Source organism: Sus scrofa, chromosome 11, assembly GCF_054392235.1.
Source record: "Sus scrofa isolate SSC_HxYL_T2T_F1_AM1 chromosome 11, Sscrofa_HxYL_maternal_Yorkshire_Landrace_v2.0, whole genome shotgun sequence".
Taxonomy (NCBI): Eukaryota; Metazoa; Chordata; class Mammalia; order Artiodactyla; family Suidae; genus Sus; species Sus scrofa.
This window is the reverse complement of record NC_139393.1, coordinates 23,128,014-23,155,421: the sequence shown is the minus strand read 5'-3', so window position 1 is coordinate 23,155,421 and position 27,408 is coordinate 23,128,014. Positions and strand designations below refer to the sequence as shown.

The following is a 27,408-nucleotide window of genomic DNA, read 5'->3' as shown; positions in this document are numbered from 1 at the left end:
TCAGCTGAAGCCTGGGATTTGGTTGGAAAAGCTTGCAGACCTGATGAGGCAATTGTTTTTAGCCACGGACATGATGCCGGTTTGATTAACTGAGCAAAAAGCTGGATCTGCAATCACCATCCCAGAATTCTAGCAGAACCAAGCAGTACTATGGCAGGGAAACTAACTGTAGGATCAAATTTGGATCTAGAAGTTCCCATCGCAGTGCAGTGGAAACGAATCTGACTAGGAACCATGAGGTTGCGGGTTCGATCCCTGGCCTTGCTCAGTGGGTTAAGGATCCGGTGTTGCCGTGAGCTGTGGTGTGGATCGCAGACGGGGCTCGGATCTGGCATTGCTGTGGCTCTGGTGTAGGCTGGCAGCAACAGCTCCGATTAGAACCCTAGCCTAGGAACCTCCATATGCCACTGGTGCAGCCCTAAAAGGACAAAAGACAAAAAAAAAAAAAAAAAAAAAAAAAAGGGTCTATATACGCAGCTCCATGCTTAAGTTGTGCTGGAAACTCTCTCATTTGAGAGAGCGTTTAGTTGAGACTGAGCAACAAAATGCCAACATCCATTGAATTAGCACCACATTTCACACAGATTTGTGTTTTCCCTATTTTTACTCAGAAAAAAAGAAAACTTGCTGCCCAGATTAACGCTAAAAACCAATTTTTAATAAATATGAAAGCATTCAGGGTTTGTATCCCTAAGTGCTATGGAGAATCAGCTATGCCCAAGATATCATACAGACTAGCTAATTTCCAAAAACCTCTAATTCTGAGGTTCTTTTTAATGAACTAAAAAAACCAGAGTTCAGTTGTTAAATGAACTCAGTAGGTGACTTAACTGATTGCAAAAATAACAACCAAATGGAAACTATTTGCCGAGCTGTTTTGCCCACTGGGCTTGGCAAAATCAGTTTCTGTCACCTGCAGGTTTTCAAGACCACTAGAAAATGGTTGGGGCCTGAAACAAAAAATATTGGTTCCAAAATGAGAGAAGAAAATGGAAAAATTGGAGCAAAAGCTGTTTAAATGTCTAGATAATGAAGTCAACTCAACCGCAGTTCAACTCAACTCAACTCTCAAAGATACTTTCAAATTGCGTTTAATGTATGGTATGAGTGGATTTTAATGAGTTCTGATATTCCATGGAGTGGGCTCTTCAAAAGTGCCTGGCGCCTCGGAGGGTTTTTAAATGTTTCCACTAACTTTGTAATGAAAGGTCTCCAAACCATGCCACACTGTATGTTTAGTTTCCCTTGGTTAGAAAGGCTTCGGGATTAACTTTATTGTAAATGGATCAGCATCCAAAAAGAAAAATGAAATTCTCTTTCAAAAAGGAAATTCTCTTTCAAAAAGTTTAAATCCTAAATCTCCTTTTCCTGATCACAGATCAAACATGGTTATACTTTGAAAGAAGTCATTTGCAAGGGGTAACTTGTTCAGAATGAAATTCAGTAAATGCAGACATATGAAGAGAGTCCACCTGAAAATTTAGACTAAGCATTCAGAAACGAATTCCTTTTAATTGTATGCAAATGCTTCGGTATTTCCTGATTAGCTTACAGCCTTGGAGTGAATCAATATTGTTCTTCCAGATAACAGAAAAATCCAAGAAATGGAGAACGAGACGAATCATCTCATGATTATACAGGAGTAACTTCTCCAGAATGAAGGGGCAATTTAAATTTCAGAGTTCTGGAGTTCCCGTGGTGGTTTAGTGGGCTAAGAACCTGACATAGTGTCCATGAGGATGCAGTTCCAATCCCTGGCCTCTCCCAGTGGGTTAAGTATCTGGTGGTGCTGCAAGCTGCAACTTAGGTCAAAGATGCAGCTTGGATCTTGTGTGGCTGTGGCTGTAGCGTAAACCTCAGCTGCAGCTCTGATTCAACCCCTAGACTGTGAACTTCCATATGCCACAGGTACAACCGTAAAAAGGAAAAAAAAAAAAAAGAAAAAAAAGAAAGAGAGAAAGACCTTTGGACCTTAGGAACTGTCAGTGTAGACTGGTCTCTTCTTGAAGGAAATAGATAAATAAATAAATAAAAGCTAAATAAATAAATTTATTTCAGAGTTCAGAGTTATCCTGCTGGGAGCTTATTTCCAAGAAAGCCATCCCCTGACCTTTTGGAGCCCAGGGAATAGCAAACTCCTGCTGGAAATGAACCATGTCATTTGCAGGATTCTGCTCTTTTCTCACCTTTCCCAGCAATAGATTCAGGCTTAGGTGCATTGTCCGAACAGATTTGTGCTGGGCACCACTTCCAAAAAAGAATGACTCAGAGCCTTCAAAAAAGGATACACTGGTCTTATGACCGGCTGAGGTATTCTTGGGCTCTGAAAGTCCTCACAGAATATTGGTTCACTGGAGTTCCCATTGTGGCTCAGCGGAAACGAATATGACTAGCATCCATGAGGATGCAGGTTCGATCCCTGGCATTGCTCAGTGGATTAAGGATCTGGCATTGCTATGGCTGTGGTGTAGGCTGGTGGCTACAGCTCCGATTCAACCCTGAGCCTGGGAATCTCCATATGCAGTGAGTGCAGCCCTTAAAAAAAAAAAAAAAGCAAAAATTAAAAAAATAAAAATATTGATTCACTGTGACATGTCATCAAAAAGGTATTTGTGTGCTCAGCATCCTGATAATTTGTATTTTTTTTTCCCTACAAAGGAAAAATTAAGGACTCCATTTGGTATCTATAGCAGACCAACAATCTGAAAGAGGGTGGTGAAGGGTGAATGTCACACTTTGTCCAGATAACTTTATTTAATACCTCCATTATTTACTTGCTCTGACCTTGACCCAGTCTTAAATGCCCCCAAAATGGCACGGTGAAAACACTGGTTCACGTTATCTTCAGTGGTTATTTTAAGACTGATTTTGTCCTTGTCTAGTCAAAAGAGAGCATCTAGTCCCTTGCAGGGTGACTTGCCCTCATTACGAGAGTGGTGGTAGATGCAAGATTGTCAAGGTTTTTATCCTTAAGGGCTACCTGCCACTGACACTTTAATCCATACTTCTCTAGCACCAGAAATGTAGGAATAACCTTATCACCAATTAGAAAGTCTTAATAGAAGAGGCAGTATCTTTTGTAGACTCTTTCCTCCAGCTGACCCAAGACCTCGTATTTAGTGAAGCATGTATGCCTCTTCATTCTTCTGTGACTATTTATGAAGCAGATATTGTGTTAAATTCTGGGCACATGGACATAGGAAAGAGACCCATGCTTGGGAGTTCCCTCTGTGGCACATCAAGTTAAGAATCAGGAGTTGCCTCTGCAGTGGCTCTGGTTCGATCCCCTGCCCAGGAACTTCCCTATGCCACAGGAGCAACCAAGAAAAAAGAGAGAGAGAGAGAGAGAGAGAGAGGCAGTACCTGTCCTCGTAGGGCTTATAGTCTAGTGCAGAGACAGACATTAAACACATTATCACAAGAATAAACATTGAGATACAAACTGTGATAAATGCTATCAAGAAAAAGTGCATAGTGATGTATAAGTGTCTGGTAAAGTCATTTGAGGCAGAAGAGAGAAGGTTCTCTGAGAATGGAACAGGTAAGCTGAGAAAAAAAGAATCATTGCTTTTGTCTGTGATAAACATAAGTGCTTTAACCTATAGCAGCCACAGCCTCTTTTTGGCTCACGCCATTGAGGAAATATTTCGTGAATTCTTTATTTTTCTCACTCTGCTTTCTCCCTTTTCATTTGAGAAATTCCCCCACTTTTTCAGATGCCTCTCTCAGAAAATAGTTTTCCCATTGGTGGATTTGATTTTAAGGATCGAGCTTACCGGGAAGGGTTGCAGAGGGACGTCCCTGCGACGTCTGTGCTTTGGGTTTGACAAGAGCAGGAGGTATGCAGCGCTGGTCCTTGTGGAGACCACAGTCCCCTTGGGCTTCCCAGGGATACAGAGATGTCCCCAAAGAATAAGCTTCACTAAGAATTAGGAGCTTTGTTACAGAATGCCACTCCCCTCCCTCCATGTGCAATTGCTGGGGTGCATCTGCCATTCCCTTGATTGCACTGCAGGGACATCCAGGGTATTTCAGCACTTAGAAGGTTTTGAGAAGATACCTGTGCTCGGGGACCCGGCTTAGAATCCACAGATGTGGGAATTCAAGATGCATCTGTTGGAAGAAACCCCCCAGGCTCCTTAAGGAGGCAGACCAAAATTTGAATCCCACCTCTGGCTCATGTTAACACACCATGAGCCTCTATGTCTCAACTACTGAAAGAAGGTGATAATACCTCCCTGCGTGGGGTTGTGAGCGCTGGAAATTGTGGATGTAGGCTGCTTCCTAGAGTGCCTGGCACAGAGTGTGCTTTCAACCAATGGAAGCAATTATTAGTAATGTCATTTTTGGCTCCCAAATCATTGTATTGTCTCTACATTTATGTGTTTATATATTGTGTCCCCAGGATATTTAAGGACCATCAAGGTGGTGGAGTTGCAGGGTTGTTACTAAGGTTATTGATGAATTTTTCCAAGCCTTTCTTGATGCTTTGATATTGACTTTATTCATCTCAATCTGCCCACCTGTGTTGAGACGGGGTCTGTCTCGTTCCCAGAGGTACCCCGACCCCCAGGAGAGTGGCTGGAGGTACCCAATACCTGTTTCCTGAATGAACGAACCTAATCTTCCTTTCTGTTTTTCCCTTTTAGAGGCCGCAAGAAGAGAAGTATCCTGTAGGACCATGGCTCTTGGCCCTGTTCGTTTTTGTTGTCTGCGGCTCAGGTATGGGTTTCTCGTGGACCTTATATTCCCTGGTCTCCTCTGACCTGTAAACATGTTTTATTCACAAGGTAAAGAGACAAAAAATATATTGGTCTGAGATTCAAGTTAATCATTGCCCAAAGCCTTCATCTAAATGGATTTTGAGGAGTTCCTGCGGTGGCTCATCAGTAACAAACCCAACTAATATCCATGAGGACTCGGGTTTGATCCCTGGCCCTGCTCAGTAGGTTAAGGATCCAGTGTTGCCGTGACCTGTGGTGTAGATTGCAGACGTGGCTTGGATCTGGTGTTGCTGTGGCTGTGGTGTGTAGGCCGGCAGCTGCAGCTCTGATTTGACCTCTAGCCTGGGAACCTCCATATGCTGCAGGTGTGGCTCTAAAAAGACCAAAAAAAAAAAGAGAAGAAAAAGAAAGAAATGGGTTTTGATTTCATTCCCATTCCAGCCAACCACATAAGGGTAGAAACAGAATTGACACGCTATCAAATCATAACCATAAAAGGATTACACTGAGTACTTAACCTGGCTGTCGACACTTTAGAGTTCAGTTCAAGCTTCCTCTGAAGACCTAGCCTTTAACAGGAAGTGGCACACCTGTCTGCCTGAGATAAATCCACATTCCAGAGAAGGGGAGGGGCCTTATGCCTTAAGAGAAGCTTCGCGGAGCTGCTGGGTCAAAGGGAGCCTTTGACCTGAGCCTCCAGGTACAGTCACGTGATGCTAGAAGAGGGCAAGTTCAGAGAGCTTTACTTACACTCAGGTTAGAATTCACCACGCCCACACACACACACACACACACACACACACACACAGGCACACTCAGTGGCGACTTGACCAAAAGGATCATGCCGTCGCTTCTCGCGGATTTCTCTGCTTGGGAGCTTTGATGTAATTCTTGGTCCCCCGGGCTGGGTCTCTGAAGTGCTGGTGAGTGGAGGTCACTTCTAACAGTGAGGTTGGTCTTCGGACGTTTCATTCCTCCACCACCTCACTGTTGCCAAGGGCAGGGAAGGCGAGGTGTCCCCATCTTCCTGCAAAGACCTAGGCTTTCCAGGAAGACGTCACTCTGCCCCAGTAGCAAGGGACACCCAGGACAAAGATAGATCTTTAAGAGAGCCCTCTTCAAGGAAAACAAAAGCTCTTAGGAGCAAGGAGGGATCTGATGATCTTGGTGCTATTGTTGCTTGAGGCTCAGATATTTTAAAGATGATTCCAGGGTGAGAAGCTCTTCCATGCCAAGAAGCAAAAGGGTACCAAAGACGTGTCCTCAAAGGGCATCTTTTGCCCAATACGGGATCCCTCATCTTCAGCAGCATTTACCCAGTCGCTGCTGAGATATTTCAGGAGCGCTCACTCCTTCAAAAATCCTGTACCCCATTTCCTTGTAGCTCTGATTCTATCAGAAACATCTCCCTGCTTTTGAACGACACTGTGCTGTCTTCTCAGTTGTTCAGGCGTGGACTCTGAAAATCACTCAGCATGCACTCTTTTGCTTCTGAATGTCTTGAATCTGTGGATATTTTCAAGATAATACCTAGCAATGTCTTCTGCAAACTCACCTTTCCTAGTTCTCTCAGCCTTGTCCACATAAGATGTGGTTTCTAGATCCTTCTTCTGAAAACACACCACAACTCTCTTAAAGTAGAGCATTTTCAGAGTTCCTACAGTGGTGCATGGGGTTAAGGACTGGGTGTTGTCTCTGAGGAGGCTCGGGATGGACCCCTGACCTGGCACAGTGGGTTAAAGATCCAGCGTTGCCACAGCTATGGCGTAGGTTGCAGTCGCACCTCAGATTTGATCCCTGTCCCAGGAACTTCCATATGCCGCGGGTGTGTCCAAAAAAGAAAAAGTATAGCGTTTTCTTTTTTTTTCTTTTTTCTTTTCTATGGCCGCACCCTCAGCATATGGAGGTTCCCAGGCTAGGGGTCCAATCGGAGCTGTAGCCACTGGCTTACACCACAGCTCACAGCAACGCCGGATCCTTAACCCACTGAGCGAGGCTAGGGATCGAACCCAAAACCTTGTGGTTCCTCGTCGGATCCGTTAACCACTGAGCCACAATGGGAACTCCAAGTATAGCATTTTCAATTGTAGAAGATGGTCTGGAAGGAGTGCACCTGCTAGAGGCAGTAGGACTGTCCCTGCCCTTGATCTCCTCACCCTGCTTCTATTAACATGCCCTGGGCTTGCCGTTTAGTTTTAACAACATAGCACATCCTGGACTCACCGAGAGCTAATAGCCAGCCAGGCCCCACCAAGCTCTCCTTCACATCGACTTCCTGTAAGCGTCAGAGAAGCATCTCCACACCCCACACCTAATGTTGTCCCCTATCGGCATCACACATTGTTTCCTTTTATTCATGGCCCCCATCAACTTTTGAAATGCTTTAATGTGAGTATTTGTTATCTCTACTAAGATATAAGCTCAGGGAAGGCAGTGTTTATCTTCCACTAAATTTTTAGATCCTAGCACAGTATTGAGCACAGAGCAAATGCTTAATCTTGGTGGTTGGATGGATGGATGAATGGATGAAGCCAGATATTCCCCATACTATAGATATTAATTTGACTTTTTTTTAGACTTAATATAAAGCTTCATGAACATTTCCGTTATAATTTCATTGTTGATTGTCAGCTGTTTTTCTGCCAAGTGGCCATAAAGTCTGGAAACAGTGAAGAACATACATAATGAAGGGCTTACTGTTGTGACCTTATAATGTACAGTATGGTCAATGACATTATATGATGCATTGTCTTGCATGCATTAGCCGTGCATAGTTCAGTGCTATAAAAACCTGCAATGAATATGGTGCATCAATGCAGCATGTCCATCAGTGCCTGCATGTTCATCCGTGATGTGTTGCCTCGGATGATCTGTCTCCGATTTGCTCCCCAACACAGAGCAAACCAAAACACCCATGCCTTTAGCATGCCACAGAAAAATCAAGACAAATCCATCTATATAAAACAAGTTACCTACATTTTCAGGCTTTATGGCCAAACTGTAGATTGTAGATCTTGACCCTTGAGCCTCTTAGCTGATTATCGTGCTCTCCCAGCTTTATGACTTTTTGAAGGTATATTAGTTCTCAGGTCACTGATAAAAGCCTAGACCTGGAGAAGCCCAGAGAACACAAATGGAGACAACTCCCCTTGGGTTGACCTTGAACCTTTCAGCCAAACTCCTTGGAGCAGTCCCTGTGTCTTGAGGGTCCCTGGAGTGCCTGCTATTTGTGTGGGCTTTGGAAATACAAACCCCTTCAGGAGGCAGCAGGCACGGGGGAGGCAGATAAGGATGCTGTCCGTTGCAGCCCAGGCAAAGAGCACTCCGATAGCAGAGCGCCCAGGGTGCTTGGCAGGTGAGGATAAGGGGCTGTCTTAGTCTGTCCGAGCTGCTGTAACAAAATATTGCAGACCGGGTGGCTTATAAATAGCAGACCTTTATTGCTCGCAGTTTTGGAGACTGGATGTCAGATTAGAGAGCCAGCATGGTCAAGCGAGGACCTCTTCCCAGCCACAAATTTCTTGTAGCCTCACACTGCATCCTCATGTGGCTGAAGAGGTTAGGGAGCTTGGCGGGGTCTCTTTTATAAGAGCACTCACCCCATTCACGAACCCTCCACCTCAGGACGTAATCACCCCCCAGAGGCCCCACCTTCCACCACCATCCCACTGGGCCCCAGGATTCCAATGTGGATCTAGAAGAACACAACCAGACAACAGCAGGGACTTTTTTTAAGGGCTACACCCACAGCATATTGGAAGTTCCCAGGCTAAGGGTCAAATCAGAACTGCAGCTGCCCGAGTTCCTGTAGTAGCGCAGCAGAAACAAATTCAACTAGGATTCATGAGGTTGCAGATTCACTCCCTGGCCTCGCTCACTGGGTTAAGGATCCGGTGATCCCATATGAGCTGTGGTGTAGGTCGCAGACATGGCTCGGATCTGACGTTGCTGCATAGGCTGGCAGTTACAGCTCCTATTCGCCCCCTGGCCTGGGAACCTCCATATGCTGTGGGTGTGGCCCCAAAAAGCAAAAAAAAAAAAAAAAAGAACTTCAGCTGTTGGCCTACACCACAGGCATAGCAACACCAGGTCCAAGTCACATCAGCAGCCTATGCCAAAGCTTACGGCAACTCCAGATCCTCAACCCACTGAGTGAGACCAGGGATCAAACCCACACCCTCATGGATACTAGTCAGATTCTTAACCCACTGAGCCACACGGGAATTCCAACAGCAGGGTCTTTTAACTCACAGTGAACAAAAGAGACAGTTTCCCAGAGGAGGTGCTGTTTGAGCTGAGTTTTAAAGGACAAACAGCCAGATGAAAGGAGGGTTATTCCCCCTGCAGGAATGCTGCATGACAAAGGCACAGAGGCCTGAGTAGCAGGCAGGGCTCTGGAAGGGCCAAAGCCCACTGGCAGGGATCTTGAGCCCCAGTCACCATGTGGCCTGTGTTGTCAGGGACTAAATAGATACAGAGCTGGACATGAAGGCAGGGGATGTGGCATGCCAGTGCATGATGTGTCCTCTCAGCTGCTTTAAGTCCAAATTCCCAGGCACTGCAAGCTCCCATCCCAGGCCCCTGGGCAAACCTACAGATAAGACAACACGAACAATGTACTTGATCCCTGAAAAAAGCTAACGGAGACTGGGAGTCTTCCAAAAGACTGCTGTCAGCAAATGTCCCAATAGACCAAAAGGGGAAGAGACAGTTCCTACTCTGTGAACCAGCACAGCAGGCAAAATTCCTGGCATGCCACATCCCCCACCTTCACATCCAGTGCTCTTCTAATGATGCTTCTATAGCTCTTTCTTGTTTATGTGCGTTCTCATCGTGGCTCAGCAGGTTACGAACTTGGCTAATATCCATGAGGTTGCAGGTTCGATCCCTGGCCTCACTCAGTGGGTTAAAGGTCGGCATTGCCATGAGCTGTGGTGTAGGTTGCAGACTCGGCTCAGATCTGGTGTTGCTGTGGCTGTGGTGTAGGCTGCAGCTGCAGCTCTGATTGGACCCCAGCCTGGGAACCTCCATATGCCATGGGTGCAGCATAAAAAAAAAAAAAAAAAAAAAAAATCTTTCTAGTTAAGACCCCTGGCTTCTGTGGAGGGGTCAGCTGCGGAGCTGGGAGCTGGAGTATCTCCACTTCCTCTGTTAACAGGCTGCCATGACCCTCAATCAATGGGCCTCATCTCTTTTAAAATCATAACGAAAACATAAATCCACCACCATCTCCCTTTTTTCTTTTTTGCTTTCTTTCCTTTTTTTTTTTTTTTTAGCCAGCTGTAGCTTTTTTTTTTTTTTTTTTTTTTTTTTGCAAGCTTCACCTTAAGTCCAGCGCTGTTCTCACAGAAATGTGTCACTCTTCTCAGTGTGTCCTTGGTACCGTGCCCTTCCTTCTGTCTTTGTCCGTGTCTTTTTCTAAACCAAACATGTCATGGAAAACACAATAGCTCCTTTAGCTCGGTCCCCCGTTGCCACCTCTCCGGGATTAGTCACGATTCAGTTCATCTTGCAGCTCCTGCATCCCCTCCCCCACCCAGACCCTCCCTCTTAGAGTCCGGGGGCTACAGGCTCCTACCTTTTTTTTTTTTTTTTTTTAAATTATTTTTTTTTGCACTCACAGTTGTCTAGGTTTAAAAGAATGCGATTTCCTCCGGTCTAGCCCGTCCCTTTATCAGTTCCTCCGCTTTACGTAATGAGACTTCTTGGTGCCTGGATGATTAAAGCCCTTATCGCTGCTCTCTCGCCTCTGCCCCAGTTTTGTGACACAACCTAAGAGAGACCCCTCTCCTCTCAGGTCCTGCCGCTCATCTGCAGTGCGCACAGCAGCACCCTGGCTCCGGCTCTCGTCCGTCAGGCTCGCACAAAATGCACTGGCGTTTCCGATGGGTTCCCTCCCACTGCAGACACACCCCTTTCTGATCCTGTCCAGAAGGTCTCTTCCCTTTGAACGGGGTGGACTCGTGTGCCAGGCTTCCGTTCCCCTTCACCCAGTCCCTGTCATACCTCTAAGGTCATGCACCCTCTCTGAGGTCATGGGGTTAGTTCCTCATGCTTCCCGGATTTTTATACAGAGACGTAGGACATCTTCTCCTATGAGGGAAGATGGTGATCACAGGTCCGATTCTCTTGCTTTCATTTACCTTCCTCTGTTAACCCACCTTCCTAATTGACGGGTGGGTGGGCGAAGAGCTCTTTTAAGGAATGGTGCCACAGAGACCACAAACTTAGGCTCACCAAAGGGGCACGGGGGAGGGACACATTAGGAGTTTGGGATTTACAGACACACACCACGGTTTACAAACTAGATAACCAACAAGGACCTACTGGGTAGCACAGGGAACTATATTCGCTGTCTTATAATAACCTATAATGGAAAAGAATATGAAAAAGAATACATATATATAGCATTATATATATAGTATCTATATGTGTATAGTAGATATATGGTTTATATGTTTATAGTATATATAGTGTATATATAGTATATATGTTTATATATGTTTGGTGTATATATGTAATATATATAGTATATATATGTTTATAGTAGATATAGTATGTGTGTTTATAGTATATATATAGTATATATATACTATATGTTTATAGTAGATATAGTATATATGTATATATGTTTGGTGTATATATATAATATATATAGTATATATACATTTATAGTAGATATAGTATATATGTGTTTATAATATTATAATATATATATAGTATATATGTATATAGTATACATAGTATATAGGTTTATAGTATATATAGTATATGTATGTTTATAGTATATATCTAAACATATGTATATAGTAATATATGTATCACTGAGTCACTTTGCTGTACACCTGAAACACTGTAAATCAACTATACTTCAATCAAAAAAATTATAGAAATCCTCTCAGTGCACCCAGGGTAAATACATATTCCGGTCAGGCAGGTCGTAAGGAATCCTAGTATCTTCTGGGAAAGAATGGAGCCTGATGAAACATGTTGGTGTTTGAGTAGATGCCCACCTACTGGTCACCCTCATTCCATTTTATGTGGGAAAAAAAAAATCAGCTAACAAACCGGCAGGAGGTTACGGGACCCCTTTCTTATGGGGAGTGATGTGTCACAGCAAACTTGTGGCGCCTTCCTTCTCGCCTTCTCCCCCATGGCTGGCCTTCCTCATTCTCCACACATGCCTCTCATGCCAGGGGTGCTGATGCAGATAAGAGTGAGAAGGTGAGAAGGAAGGAGGAGGAACTGGGGGAGCCGTGAGGACACAGCACACAGGCCCCCGGAGAGCCCAGCCCCAGTACACGCGTCCAGGGAATGCTCCCCGCTCCCCGGCCAGGGAATCACCAGGGGCCCCCAAGATCCCACTCCAGCCCTTCAGCCAGTCGGAGGACGTTATCTAAAAATGAAATACAGGAGCTTCCAGCTGTGGCCCATTGGGTTAAGAATCCAACTGCAGTAGCTTGGGTCACTGCAGAGGTGTGCGTTCGACTCCTGGCCCAGGGCAGTGGGTTCAAGGATCTGGCCGCAGGCTGTGGCTCTGATCCAGTCCCTGGCCCAGGAACTTGCTTCAGCTATGCAATTTTAAAATAAATACATAAAATGAACACTACACGCACCCCTCTTCTGAGGAAGTACTTTTCCACTTTGCAGGATTGCAGAAGTTCTCTTAGGCAAGACATTTCTTTGAAAACTGACCAACTGGCAGTAAAAGGATAAGAGGCTTCAGAGGGGAGGATCGTTGTGGACTCTGCCAGATGTGGGTTCAAAGCCTGGATTTGCTCTGTATCTGCTGACTCAGCTTGGACATGTTCATTACTCTCGCTGCTGTCTTTATCACTCCTATGGTCTTAGTAGGAACCCCTCTGACGGTTGTCCTGCCACTGAGTGGTCTTAGCCCCCAGCTCGCTTGACACCTGCAGCTTCAGTCACCTCCACCTCTGTCCCTGTTGCCCTCATGGGAAGTTAGTGGCACCAGGGATGGGAATGGTGTGTGCCTTGGGCCTTTTAGGCTATTGAAGTGATAACACTCCGGGTGTGTGAGACTATGTTCCCAGGATAAAGCATCAGAATCTTTCTGACCAACCCAGGCAGGCAACAGAAAGCACCCACGGGCAGACTAAAATCAATGAACAAGGCTTTGTACTTCAAGTTGAAGATGAGAAATAAAGTATAAGTTTCATTCCCTTCAAGCCAATACACCATTGTTCTGCTATTAAAACATTTTCTTGGAGTTCTGGTAGCTCAGCAGGTTAAGGATCCATCATTGTCACTGCTGTGGCTCGGGTTCGATCCCTGGCCCGGGAACTTCTGCATGCCAAGGCTGCAGCCAAAAAGAAAAACAAAATTCCTTGTGAGATACAAAAGCTTTGGGAACAGCATATTCTTTTGAGACATGGAACTGTCCAGATAGGATATCTCAAGGTGATATCTTTCTTTGTCTGGTGTAATTTGGTAACTAGTTTTATGGTTGTTAATATTATATATATAACATCAGAAATCTAAAAACTATTTCACAAATACCTGTTCTAGGTCCCCTCAGATGATGATTCTAAATAGGCCAGAAACTTATCTTGTTCAGGTCTTGCTTGAAGAACTTTTTTGTTGTTGTTTTCTCTGTTGGCCGCCCTGAGGCACATGGAGTTCCCGGGCCAGGGATCAGATCCTAGCCACAGTTTCACCCTATGTAGCAGTCGCGACTTATGCCACAGCTGCAGCAACACTGGATCCTTAACCTACTGTGCCGGGCCAGGGATAGAATCCGCATCCCAGCGCTCCAGAGCCGTTGCCCCATAGCGGGAACTCCAAGGGACTTTGTTTTGTGGAAGCCTTTTTAACTGGTTGCATTCGTCTTTATTAGATCTCCTAGGACCCAAGGTTCACACTGAAATCCCAAGGATTTAAGCATCCCACCCACCCCTTCTTAGAGACTCAGCGTTTTTTCCTCTCCCTTTTTAATAAAAACATTATCTTCCATTTCTGCAGGCAGTGGGGCCTCTTTGCAGATAAGCAGCTCCTCTTGGATCTCTCAGTCCCCTGGTTTCTAAACCTGCCTCTTTAGAGAACTGTTTGATAGCTTCTGAAGAGCACTCGGTTTTATCTTGAGAGGCAGTGACAAGCATGACCCGGAATGTCCATCTGAAGCGGCAGAGATGCCGTCACCCAGATACCCAACTGCTATCTGGGTGACACACTTGCTGTCTGCCTGCCCTTGCCTAGACCGTTGATGAAGCTCGTCCTGCTGTTGGTGCCTAGAGCCCTCGCCCCAGCTTTTCCTCTCCCTTTTGTCCTCAGCACTTTCGAGAACCTTATTGAGCAGGATGCTGAGGCCACCTGGAAGCTCTGCAGGGAGCGTGCTGCAATTGACTAGTAATGTCTGGCCCGAGCACGGAGGTGATGGTGTCAGAGCCACGGTGCTCACAGAGCAACTGGTTCAGCATTTTCAACTCCCCCCTTGGACTAGAATTTTCTCCTGGACTCGGTGACATGAGGTCCTTTTCTTCACGTGCCAGTCGATCAGACAGTTTGGCTGTGCGATCAGCACACACGTTTCTTGCGGTACCACTGACGGCTCCTGAGCCCAGGTGCGACCCTGTACATGGACCAGTCTCCTTGGTCCCCACACCTCACGGGGGATCCATAAGTTCCACCCAGGGCTGATGGAGCCACCGTTTAGCGCCCAGCCTGTTTCCTATTCTCAGAGGGAAGTCCACACCAGGGGCGCCCCACTTCTGTCCCTCAGACCCCGTCTCCCTCACCTGTCCTTCGTCTCAGTTTCTCCTCTCTCTCTGGTGATATTCACTGCCTGCTTAGAGATGATGCAAATTTTAGTGGTTCCTGAAGCCGGGGGATTCTCGAAACGGAAGCGCTTACATCCCCATCAGAGGGAAACCTCTAGGGGAACAGGATTAACCGGGAACTGTCATTTCCTTCGAATTTTCCATTTTCTGATTTTGCGATGAGTGTACATTACTTGCATAATCAGTAAAAAAATAGGTGGATTTTGAGAACAAAATGTCTAGCCTGGTGGTTTTAGTTTTTTTCTTTTTTCTTTTTAAAGCAGCAGAATTCTTTGTTCAAATCTTAGAGGAAAACAAATGAAAGAGCAGCTGCTCTAGTGAAGTGGGATCTGTTGTGTGTGTGTGTCTGTATGTGTTTGTATATATATGTGTATGTGTGTATGTTTGTGTGTATGTGTGTGTCTGTGTATGTGTGTGCATTTGTATGTGTATGTTTGCATATGTTTGTTTATGTATGTGCGGCTGTGTGTGTTTGTGTCTGTGTGTGTGTGTTTGTATATGTGTATGTCTCTGTATATGTGTTTGTGTTTGCTGTGTGCGTTGTGTGTGTGTGTGTGCGAGGGGGTTACCTCTGGTGTTGCTGGCTATTCTGATTTTTTTGTCATCCCGAGAAGGAATACACACCTGGACCCTCTTTGCCAGTCACACAGGAAATCGTGTCTGGTCCAGTGCTGGCCTCTGTGATAACAGAGTTAATGCCTTTCCCAGAGAGCCAGCTCGGTTCATTCGGCACATCAGTTGTGAGTAGCTGCATTGTTTTCTGGGCAGGGATGTTCTCTTTGTCTGGCAGTTAACAGACCGTACTCTTCTCCAGTATCTGCAGGCACTCAGCCTGCTGGGGGCAGGATCGGGGGGTGGGGGGGAGGGGGCGGGGAGAGACTGCATCACACGCTGGACCGTTTTCCAGGACACCCTCTCAGGACAGATAACAAGAAGTGACTCCCTGAGATGTTCTTGGTCTAGGCACCTGCCGACCTCCCTGCGTCCTGCTTCCAGGTGGTCCAAGGCTCTCTCTTTACACATGCGCAAGAGGTCTCTCCGTTTCTGGAAGGGCCCACACCCCTACCCTCACTAGGACTGGCTGTTTTGTTAAGGATGGTGTGGAGGAAAGAGAAGACTAAATCTTATGTGTGCCAGCTCCAAGGCCAGCCTCCCGGGGTTGGAAATCCGGCTCTGCCACCTCCTAGGTCTGCGGTGCGATCCAAGCGCCTCATACCCACTCTGAGCCTCAGTGCTGCCATCTTTTTTTTTTTTTTAATTTTTAAGAGTTTTCTTTTTTTTTTATTATAGTGGATTTACAATGTTCTGTCACTTGCTGCTGTACAGCCAAGTGTCCCAGTTATAAATATATATGTACATTCATTTTCTCATATTATCTTCTATCGTGTTCCATCAGAAGAGACTGGATATAGCTCCCTGGGCAGTACAGCAGGACCTCATTGCTTATCCACTCCAAACGCAAAAGTTTGCATCCACTGACCCAAACTCCCAGTCCGTGCCATTCTTAAAAGGGATGGTACTGGTTCCTATCTCCTGAGATCCTCAGGAAAATTAACCCTGAGGATTAAATGAGACAAGGCATTTACTGTTCAGTGGAGTCCTGGTAAAGGTTTTACAAAGGTTTGTTGTTATTTTCATTGTAATGATGGCCCTTAGTCCCACTGTCTCCCCACCGCTCAACCCCACCCCACTCCCACACCCATCCCACCCCCCAACCCTCTACCCCCAGCCCACACATCCTGGGGTTCTGACGTAGATACTGAATGCTCGCAGGGAAAGGAGAGCTAACATTTTGAGCCTTGTGATGGTGCGAAAACTTGCAGACACGAAGACGCACAGGAGCCCCGGCTCCCACCTAGACAGGTAGAAGGTGGGGTTTGCCGGCCAGAGGCCATCAGTTTAACCTCAGCAGGGTCAGCTGGAACTGAAGCCTCTTCTCTCCTCCTAGAAAGACCTCTTTATAAAGCTACCCATGGGGGCAAGAAGGATCTATTGACACCACTCTTTGGGCTTCTGTTTCTTGAATACTTATTATAATGCCAGGCCCTACACTTAAATATTTTCTTTTCTCATCACACAATCCCAACACAATCCCAAAGCAGCGATGGTATTTATTTTTCCAGATCACGAAACAGAGATTCATGGAAGAAATCAACCAGCATCCCCTGGCTAAAAAGAGACCTAGGACCCAAACCTAAACTCCAAACCCATCTGTTTTGTATTACTCTGCATTCCTTCTATCTTACCGTTTCCCCCCAAATGCTATGGAGCAGAAGGTTCCCACCAACTCTTTAGGCCTCTAGCCTATGACTGTGTATTGAGAAGAACTCCTGTTAAAACATCTCCTCCTTTCCCTGCCAGAAAAGGCACGTTGTGCAGAGGTTCCAGATGTACGGCCCTCCTGGGTCTGCTGCCAGGGGGAGAAAGCCCCGCCCCAGCCAGGGATGCTCCGTGTCCCCTCGCTCTTTCCTGGACACTTGCTCCAGGACAGGTTTGAATTCACCGTGTTTGCAGGTCGACCACATACACCCTGGCCTGGCCTGGAGACTGCCAGAACTCTCTTGAAATTGTGACACCCAGAGGGAGTCACAGCCCCGAGACTGGCAAGTGTGAGGAACTGAGCAGCCCGGGAGAAACCCTTCTGTGTCACCACAAAGGGAAGACGGAGGACCTGCATCTGCTCTGGACCTCCTGCCTCAGGATCGGAGATGGCCAATCTGGAAAAAGATGTCTCCTCGGCCACTGGCGCCCGCAAGGTGACTTGCATCTGCCTCTGTCGTGTGCTTCCCTCTGCCCTGTGCCTCTTGGACCATTTGGGCTGGTGTACGGGCTTCTTGGAAGAGCGCTCTGCTGCCTGCCACGTTAACGTGGAGAGCCGGCCTCCCAGTCTTCGCTCAGAATACCCCTTCTTTTAACAGTCCCCTCCTGCCGCTGGCTTCCCTCTCTTTTCCCTCTTCTCCATCTCTGGGGAAGCTGCCAAGACACAGCAGCTCGCCCTTAACTTACTTTTTGCGATGCCTTCCGAGAGGTTCATGGCCCCCCACCTTGGCGCTGTCTCATCTCCTAACATCTCTGCTTCTCTTTCGCGGGACCCATGCGTTTCTTCCCGGGGCTCTCATGTTCTCCGTGAAAAAGTGGTGTGCTTTCTCGACTTGGCTTATCCTCCGAAAGGCTATGCCCCTGGCCATGTTGCCATCGCTCTTCTCAGCAATTCCCTCCATCTCTCTTTTGACACTGGTTTCGGGAGCCCCGGTTGTCTGGCAGGGTTCCAGCTTTCTGCCGGTCTCCTAGGGGTTCCACTTGTGCCATCCCTGTGTCCCTTGCACAGTGCCCCTTAGCTGGGGCTGGCCAGTCCCCCCGGGGGTCGGGGGGAGAGTGGATTGGATGGACACAGCCCCCCGGGCCTTCAGGAGTTTCTGTTCTGTTGCGACTTGACTTCACTTCCAGTGCTTTGGGGACAATTGCCTCTCAAGGTCACCATTTGCTGCTGGTTCTTTCAATTTGCAGCGTAATCCATTGAGATTTTTTAAATGTGTCTTTCTCCATGCTCTTTGCAATGTTTCACCTTTCGGTCCTTCAGTAAATATGGACGGAGGACCAACTAGGTGCTCGGTGCCCAAGCGTAGAGCTGGAAACAAAACCATCCATGACCCCTGCTCGCCTGGGAGCTTGAGGTTTAGCGGGGAAGAAAGATGAGTCAGTCAAGCAGTTATGCTGAAACATGTAAAAATTCAGCCATAAAAATGTTTTCAGGAGAGGCACCTAGAGCTGTGAAAGCACATACAGGCAGACCTGGGAGATACTGCAGGCTCGGTTCCAGAGCATCGCCATAAAGTGAATATCACAATAAAGCAAGTCACAGGAGATTTTGGTTTCCTGTGCATATAAAAATTGTGCTTATACGACACTCTCATCTGTTAAGTACACAGTAGCATTATGCCTAAAAAAAAAAAGGAGTTCCCACTGTGACTTAGTGGGTTAAGAACCTGACATAGTGTCCGTGAGGATGCGGGTTCAATGGCCTTGATGAGGAGGATAAGGATCCAGTGTTGCCACAAGCTGCGGTGTAGTTCTCAGATGTGGCTCGGATCCAGTGTTGCTGTGGCTGTGGTGTAGGCCGGCAGCTGCAGCTCTAATTCAACCCCTAGCCTGGGAACTTCCATATGCCGTGGATGTGGCCCTAAAAAGAAAAAGAAAAAAAAAAAAAACTGTATATACCTTAATTAAAAAATACTTTGTTGCTGAAAAATGCTAGCCATCATCTGCACCTTCGGGAAGTCAGAATCTTTTTGTAACAAAGATCACTGATCACAGATGGCTGTAACAAATATAATAGTAATGAAAAAGTTTGAAATTTTTATTGTGAGAATTATCAGAACATGACACAGAGACATGACGTGAGCAAATGCTGTTGGGAAAATGGCGCCAGTGGCGTTCCCTTCGTGGCTCAGCAGTTAACAAACCCAACCAGGAACCCTGAGGTTGTGGGTTTGATCCCTGGCCTCGCTCAGTGGGTTAAGGATCTGGCATTGCCATGAGCTGTGGTGTAGGTCACAGATGCAGCTTGGATCTGGCATTGCTGTAGCTGTAGTGTAGGACGGCAGCTGCAGCTCTGATTTGAGTCCTAGCCTGGGAACTTCCATATGCCGCTGGTGCAGCCCTAAAAAGCAAACAAAACAAAACAAAAAATGCAATGCAATATCATCGAAGTGCAGTAAAGCCAAGCATAATCCATCCAGGTGTGTCGTGATGCAAAGGGCTGGAGGGCTCTGGGTAAGTGGCTCTCCAAGTGTGGTCCCTGGACCAGCAGCCTCTGCATCACCTATGAACCTGTTAGAAATATACATTCTCAGTTCCCACGCAGACCCACTGGATTGGAAACTTTGGGACTGGGGTCCAACATCTGTTTTCAAACATCCCCAGGAGACGGTGATGCCCAAGTTTCAGAACTCCTACTCCAGATGGTCAAAGAAAGTTTCTCTAAAGAAGTAACTTCTGAATTATGAAGAAAAACTAAGCAGTAGGGTACAATGGGGAAAGTATTTCAGACAGAAAAAAAAAAAAAAATCGCATGTGTAAAAGTCCCATAGCAAAAGCAGGGATTTTTTTTCCTTTTTTTTTTTTTTTTGTCTTTTGTCTTTTTTAGGGCCATACCCTCAGCATATGGAGGTTCCCAGGCTAGGGGTCTAATCAGAGCTACAGCTGCCGGCCTACACCAGAGCCACAGCAACTCAGGATCAGAGCCACATCTTCAACCTACACCACAGCTCACGGCAACGCCAGATCCTTAACCCACTGGGTGAGTTCAGGGATCGAATCCTAGTCAGATTCATTTCCACTGCGCCAAGATGGGAACTCCAAGAGCAGGGATCTTTTGAAAATAGGAAGAAATGCCATAGGAGAGGAGAACTGTGGAGAAGGTGAGTCTGGACAAGTTGCCAGGGGCCAGGAGATGCAGGTCATGGAGGCTTCAGCAAGGACTGGGCAAGAGGAGTTCCCTGGTGGCCTAGCAGTTAAGATCCAGTGTTGTCACTTCTGTGGCTTGGGTTTGAGCCCTGGCCTGGGAACTTCCATATGTTGTGGGCACTGCCACTGAAGAAAGAAAGAAAGAAAGAAAGAAAGAAAGAAAGAAAGAAAGAAAGAAAGAAAGAAAGAAAGAAAGAAAGAAAGAAAGAAAGAGAGAAAGAAAGAGAGAGAGAGAGAGGCAGGGAGGGAGGCAGGGAGGGAGGGAGGAAGGAAGGAAGGATTGGGCAATAGAAATCTTCTTGTGTTTTAGAAACACACAGATGGCATGATCTCACTTTTTTTTTTCCCCATTTAAAAATTTTTTAAAATTTTCTTCTTAGTTTTATGGCCACACCTGTAGCATATGGATGTTCCTAGGCGAGGGGTTGTATCTGAGCTGCATCTGTGGCCAGCTACAGCTTGTGGCAATGCCAGATCCTTAACCCACGGAGGGAGGCCAGGGGTCAAACCCACATCCTCACTGACATTAGGTCGGGTTCTTAACCCCCTGAGCCACAATGGGAACTCCTCGCTTGTTTGGATTTAAAGAATAACTCTAGCAACAAGATGGAGAAAGGATGGAAGAGGAGCAAGAGTACCCCCTTTAGAGGTCATGGCAGGCGTCTGGAGAAGGATGGTGGTAATTTGGACCAGAGTGGTTTCTGGGGATGCAGTGAAAGAAACATAATCACATAATCACCAAGATCCGTGATCACAAGATGTTTAGGTAATGCCCACGGGCCTTAGTCATCACTTGGAGGTGTCAAGGATGACTGTGGTGTTTTGGGTTTACATGCAAGGTGGAGGCTGATGATGCCCAGTTTGGCAGTGGGGAGAGAGCAGGAGAAGGTCCTGTTCAGTTGGACGCGCCTTTGATACCTGTGCGTGGATATCAATTAGATGGTGGAAGGGATGGGTCTAGGGGTCCGAGGAGAGGTCAGGGCTGGCAGTACCCACTGGTGAATCCTCAAAAGCTAAGCAGCAACTGAAATTACAGGCCTGGAGGAGATCCCCCAGGGAGAAGGGGAAAGCTGGCCTGCTCACTGAGGAATGCAACATTCCTGCTTGCTGATCAGGCGGCACTAGGATGACCCCCACATATCTCTTGGTGTACAGAGCCAGGGAGAAGGAGGAAAACCAGAAATGAGGAGAATAAATTGCATGCCCCAGAGGCCCAGGGAAGACAGAGTGTCAAGGAAGGCGTGCTCAGCGATGGTGAGGAGGGTGTACAGCCAGAGGCAGCTGAAGGATGCTAGTTGGATCGATTGGGAGACATGAAAGGTACTTGTAGCTTTAACAAGAGCCAGTTCAATGGCGTCAAGTGCACAGAAGCTAGAATGCAGTGGAACGAGGTGGAAACCAAAGGTAAAGAAATGGAGAAATTACTAGAGACAGCTCTTTGGAAATGCTTGTAAAAGGGCACCTGTTGATGCGAGATGTGGAGTCAGAAGGAATGGTTTATTTGATTTTTTTTTTCATTTTAGGGCTGCACCCACGACATATATAGGTTCCCAGGCTAGGGGCTGAATCAGAGCTGTAGCTGCTGGCCTTACACCACAGACCCAGCAACACGGGGTCCAAGCCACATCTGTGACCTATACCACAGCTCACGGCAATGCCGGATCCTTTAACCCACTGAACGAGACCAGGGATCGAACCCTCATCCTCATGGATACTAGTGAGATTCCTTACCACTGAGCCACAGCAGGAACTCCTGGTTTATTTGATTTTTAAGGCCTGGGCTCCTTTCCTGCTAGTCTTTTCATAAGGATTTCATTGAAAGGGAAGTGTTGGATAAGAGTGATGCGATCATCCGTAGTTACAGAGGACCAGGCTCCTGAGCAGGTGGGAGAGAGCTCTCCGATTCTGTAGTTCCTGCTCTAGCCTGGATTTTTTATTTCTTTTTCTTTTTTTCTTTTTGCCTTTTCTAGGGCCGCTCTCGCAGCATATGGAGATTCCCAGGCTAGGGGCCTAATCAGAGCTGTAGCCACCGGCCTGCACCACAGCCACAGCAACGCAGGATCCGAGCCACGTCTGCAACGTACACCACAGCTCATGGCAACCCCGGATCCTTAACCCACTAAGCAAGGCCAGGGATCGAACCCTCAACCTAATGGATCCGAGTCGGATTCGTTAACCACTGTGCCACGACGGGAACTCCTCTGGCCTGGATTTTTCTGAACCTCTATGACCTGCCCAAGGCCAGGTCCCCTGACCTCGAATACCTGCCGCTCCTCCTCTGCCTGGCATCCTCCATCCCTGCTGGCTCGCCTGCCCACAGCCCCTTTCCTGCAGCCCACTCAGCTGTTTTCTCCGCTCTGCTCACCCACTGTTAAGTTATTGACTTGTCAGGGTCTAGACATCCCACTTCCTTTCCCACGTTGAACCCACCCTTGGCTCCCTTCCCATTCACAGCCTGGAACGTCAGCGTTGGGGAAGCCGGCATTACTCTGGGGGCCGTTACTGGTGGACAGACAGAAGGACCGCTGCTGTAATTGCTGTAGGACAGTGAGGGCTTCTCAATAACATCATACAATGGGGAAAAAAGGAATAATAAAACCCAGCCGTCTCACCATTATCTTAGACGTGGAGGCAAACGGTAAACTTAAAAGAGACGCTATTCAAAGTAATTTCTCTAAGAAGTTTCTATTTTAAAGGGTCACCTATACACATGTTAAGGACCATCAGATTTTTACATGTAAATGCATTGATTCAATTAGGGTCAGGAATGATTTTTTTTTTTTTTTTTTTTTTTTTTTGCTTTTTAGGGCCGCATCCGCAGCATATGGAGGTTCCCAGGCTAGGGGTCTCATCGGAGCTACAGCTGCCAGCCTACACCACAGCTCACAGCAACACCGGATCCTTAACCCACTGAGCAAGGACAGGGATCCATCAAACCTGCAACCTCATGGTTCCTAGTCAGATTCGTTTCTGCTGCACACGAAGGGAACTCAAGAGTGATTTTTAATTTGCTTTTAAAGCAGACTCAGAAATAGATAAGTTGTTTATGGAGTTCCTGTTGTGGCTCAGCAGAAACAACCGCATCCCTGAGGATACAGCCTCCATCTCTCACCTCGATAGGTGGGTTAAGGATCCAGTGTTGCCGCAAGCTGTGTTGTAGATCAGAGATGTGGCTCAGATCTGATGTTGCTGTGGCCATAGTGTAGGCCGGCAGCTGCAGCTCCAATTTGATCCCTAGCCTGGGAACCTCCATATGCTGCACCTTCGGTCCTAAAAAGAAAGGAAGAGGTAACTTGTTTTAATATATGAGTGTTGCTACTCTGAGGCCAGCAAATTGTGTCTAATGTCCTTAAGAGAAATTTGCAGCAGTTCCTTAAAAAGAATTAAGTGGTTTTATCATTACCCAGCACTTTTAAAGTCGTGAATTAACTTAATGGGGTCTGATGGACTAAGGCACGGACCGTTTCCTATTCATTGACCCACATCCTGCTGCTAATGATTTCTTGTCTAAGACTAAAACTCATGGAGAAAAATATTTGTGAGCATCTATTATGGGCATATCATTTACTTATGTCCTCATGTTTATTCCTTGCAATCCTTTGAGGTGCAGATTATCGACCATTTTATAAATAGAGAATCAGGGCTCAGAATTATGTAGTGAATCACACCTCTACAGGGCAGCCAGTAGCCCTTGAGCGCTGATCTTCATGCTCATACATGGCGAAGCAGCAGCCACTATGGCAGTAATCGTAACAGAAATAATAGCAACGGCTCCCCTGCATTGAAACCTCGATGGGTGGGGAGCCTCGTCTGTATCAGATCGTGTGCACTTCACGTTAACACCGCAAGCACCATGGCCCTCGTTTCACAGAAGAGGAGACAGGCTTGAAGAGGTTAAATTATTCCTGCAGTTCCACAGCTATTCCGTGAGGAGCTGGGATTCAAACCCGTTCCCTCTGACCCTAACGTTCCCCCTTCTAAGTAAGCTTGTTTGTCAAGATTAGGGATATTTTCCTGATCCCAAGAACAAAGCCTGAGACATGGTAGATGTAAATATTTTTTCCCTAATGCGGTTGGATATACTGCTGTGGAGCCAGAACACAGACTGTTTATTGAATTTTCATTCCTTGTCAGCTTGGGTGGAGGAGAAGAGAAACACCCGCTATTCCAGCAAGCTTATATCTTTTTGTAAGGCACTTTCTCATCCACCTAGCATCCTAAGAATTACCCCAACATCCAGAATAAGTCTAGAACACCTCTAAGCACAACGAGGCTTAAATGTCACAATAATGCAATTCCCGTTGTGGCGCAGCAGAAACAAATCCAACGAGTATCCATGAGGATGCAGGTTGGATCCCTGGCTTCGCTCACTGGGTCGGGGATCCAGCCTTGTTGTGAGCTGAGATGTAGGTTGAAGATGCAGCTCGGATCCCATGTTGCTGTGGCTGTGGGGGAGGCTGGCAGCTTCAGCTCCCATTCAGCCCCCAGCCTGGGAACCTCCAGATACCTCAGGTGCAGCCCTAAAAAGCCAAAAAAAAAAAAAAAAAAAAGTCACAACTTGTTGAATGAACTCCTTTATCTACGGAAGAGGCCTTCTGACCTTCACACAGAACTGGTTCACTCTAGTTTTATACACAGTTCTAACCGTCCTTGTTTGCATCTTAGTCCACAGCAACGTAATAATAGAAGAGAGCTCACCTCAGATTGGTGCAGTAACACCAGAGAGGTTGACCAGAGATGAGAATAATTGAGACCCCCAAAAAATGCTAAGCAGCAGAAATGAGAGCCCAAGAAGTACAGCCGACCAGAGCTATTTTGGTATCAGATCAAACGACATCCCAGCCAAGGCTTCAAAGCTGTTACTTTTTATTATGGCCACGCTGAAGACTCACAAAAACGTAATAGTACATTGTATTGGGTGTATATCCAGTTTAGGAAAGTCATGATGATGTGCAGAGTTAGTTAAAAAAAAAAAAAAAAAAAAAAAAAAAGCTGCATTAGTGCTTTATTGAACTTAGCTGTCCAGGAAAAAGTCCCGAGTCCCTCTGTGTGATTTATCTTCGGATCCCCAAAGCACAGGCTCTGGCACATAGGATGTGCTCATTAACGTTATATGATTTGTTTGCTGAGGTTCGGGGTAGCCTGTTTCACTGTGGTACTTAGGAAGATCATTCCAGGATGTCTCTATGACGGAGGGAAGGGATAAAGCTTCTGCATGCTCTGTGCTCCTTCTGTTTCTATGCATGATGACATGAGGGGATACCTGACCTTCCTGCAAAAAAAAAAAAAAGAGTTCCAGTTGTGGCTCAGGGGTAATGAACCTGACTGGTATCCATGAGCATGTGGGTTCAATCCCCGGCCTTACTCAGTGGGTTAAGGATCCGGCGCTGCTGTGAGCTTCGGTGTAGGTCATAAATGCTGCTTGAATCCCATGTTGCTGTGACTGTGGTATAGGCCAGTAGCTGTAGCTCCAAGTGGACTCCTAGCCTGGGAACTTCTCTATGCCATGGGTGTGACCCTAAAAATACCAAAAAAGAAAAAGAAAAGCATTATTCTGCCCATGTTTGCTGCTATTATCACCAGGACCGTTGGCTTCATCACAGTCAACAAATACTGTATATTTCACATCTGGGGAGGATGCGAAAAAGAAGCTGGTCCTGGAGTTCCCCCTGTGATGAGGAGGGTTAAGAATCCAACTGTAGTTGGTCAGGTTGCTGTGGAGGCTGGGGTTCCATCCCCAGCCCGGATCCAGCGTTGCTGCAGCTGGGGCTTGGGTTGCAGCTACGGCTGGGATTCAGTCCCTGGCCCAGGAACTTCCATAAGCCGTGGATGCAGCCAATTAAAAAAGAAAAAGAAGAAGCTGGCCCTTCCTCTTCTGGGACACATGTAAAACTCTATCGCTCATAGCGGGCCGGGAGCCATCCGACCAGCTCTTACCAAAATGGGGGTGGGGGGCAGGAATCACTTATGGGCTTACAGGCTCCCCACCCCTTCGGAGCCTCAGGAAGGAGTTTCACTTGGTGACAATGGAGCCCTGAATATATCAGTGTTGTTCTTGGTGCATTTCAAGTCACATTTCACAAAGTTCCTTCCCGATGGCCTGAAGATGCGCTTCTATCAAAGGTCGTTGGTAGCCGGGAGGGCGGGGGAGGAGGACGGTGGGCAGGCAGGCCCAGCTCCCCATGTCTGCTCCCAGCACCTGGCCTTCCTTCCAGTTCAAGGGCAGCTTCTTTTCCAGGTCACGGCCATTTAGAGGTGGCAGCGTCGCTGACCTTTTAAACGAGTGCCCTGACTGCAGAAAAGCCCTGTCCACCCCCACCCCCTGGCTCCCCAGGAGCATCAGAACCTCGTGGGGACAGGGGCCAAACCTCTCAGCGCCCGAGGGAGGGATCGCTGGCCTTCACTCCTGGCGGAATTAGCAGGCGTTATCCATAAATCCCCAAGGCATCCATCAGGCGACAGAGCAAGCCTGCCTTTTTCAAGCAGTTCACTGACCTCTTGTTAACTTAACTCCTTGTTAGGAAACCTCTAATCCGCTGTGTGCTCACAGGCCCGGGGGGCCGGGGTCAGCAGAAGCAGGGTGGGGTCGGGCTCCCCCCTCCCCACCCCCGCTGGGTGCTGTCTGGTGTCTGAGCCATCTGTTTTGTTCTCCCGGTTCAGCTATCTTCCAGATCATTCAGAGCATAAGGATGGGCATGTGAGCCGGCTGGGCTTTGACCCCACCCTCCCCCCGACCCCTGGAGGGTGGAGGACCATTTCAGCTCGTGGCCAGGTAGCTGCGGGAAGCCGACCAGCCACCCCGGAGAGAAAAAAAGGCTCCCTCCAGTGTCCCCCCTGCCCCGATCCCTGCATCGTGGATGTCAGACCAAATTGCCTTCTCAGAGGACATCTCGGCCCCTCCGAGTTCTCCAGCGGAAAGGACGTTTGGCTTTGCTCTTGGCAGGATTGGTCCTTCCCGGATTGGTGTCTGCGGCGGGCCCTGTCTGTCCGGGTGTGGCCCTGGGTTTCCGTGATGTCTGCATGTGGGCCTCGGAATGATCACCGCTTTACTTTCTACGGATACAATTTCTGCTCCATTGGGAATTGCTTTTACAAATAAATGTCTTTGTTCAACCTTAAATCCTGGGTGGCTTCCAGTGAGAAAAACCAAACCACACCGAAGGCGATGGCAGCAAAGGCCTGGGTTGGGTGGGGGGTGGGGGTGGGGGGAGTTGATTCTGTAACTGGGGAAGGTCCCGGAACCTGGGGCCCCGGGCACCAGGGCTGGGTTTACCCAGGCAGGTGCCCGTCACCTTCAAGGTCTTTGCCTAAAATGAAGGCCTGGGAGGCTCTGAGGACCTTGAGTTTTCCACACATTTGACAATTTTTTATTATTGTTGTTGTTATTATTATTACTACTACGGGGGGGGGGATTGTTTTTG

General features: G+C 47.2%; 1 protein-coding gene across 3 annotated transcripts in view; it reads left to right on the top strand.

Moving 5' to 3' along the window:
- SERP2 (stress associated endoplasmic reticulum protein family member 2) overlaps positions 1-27,107 on the top strand; it is a 28,584-nt gene extending 1,477 nt beyond the window's left edge. For 2 of the 3 annotated variants that reach the window (XR_002336680.2, XR_002336679.2), the window contains 3 exons: positions 4,650-4,722; positions 17,036-17,277; positions 26,648-27,107. Coding sequence is in view for 1 of the 3 variants with exons in the window: in NM_001435427.1 (NP_001422356.1) it covers positions 4,650-4,722; positions 26,648-26,688 (114 nt within the window). In the remaining 2 variants the exon portion in view is untranslated. 3 annotated transcript variants of the gene reach the window in all.
- Positions 27,108-27,408: the final 301 nt, after the last annotated feature.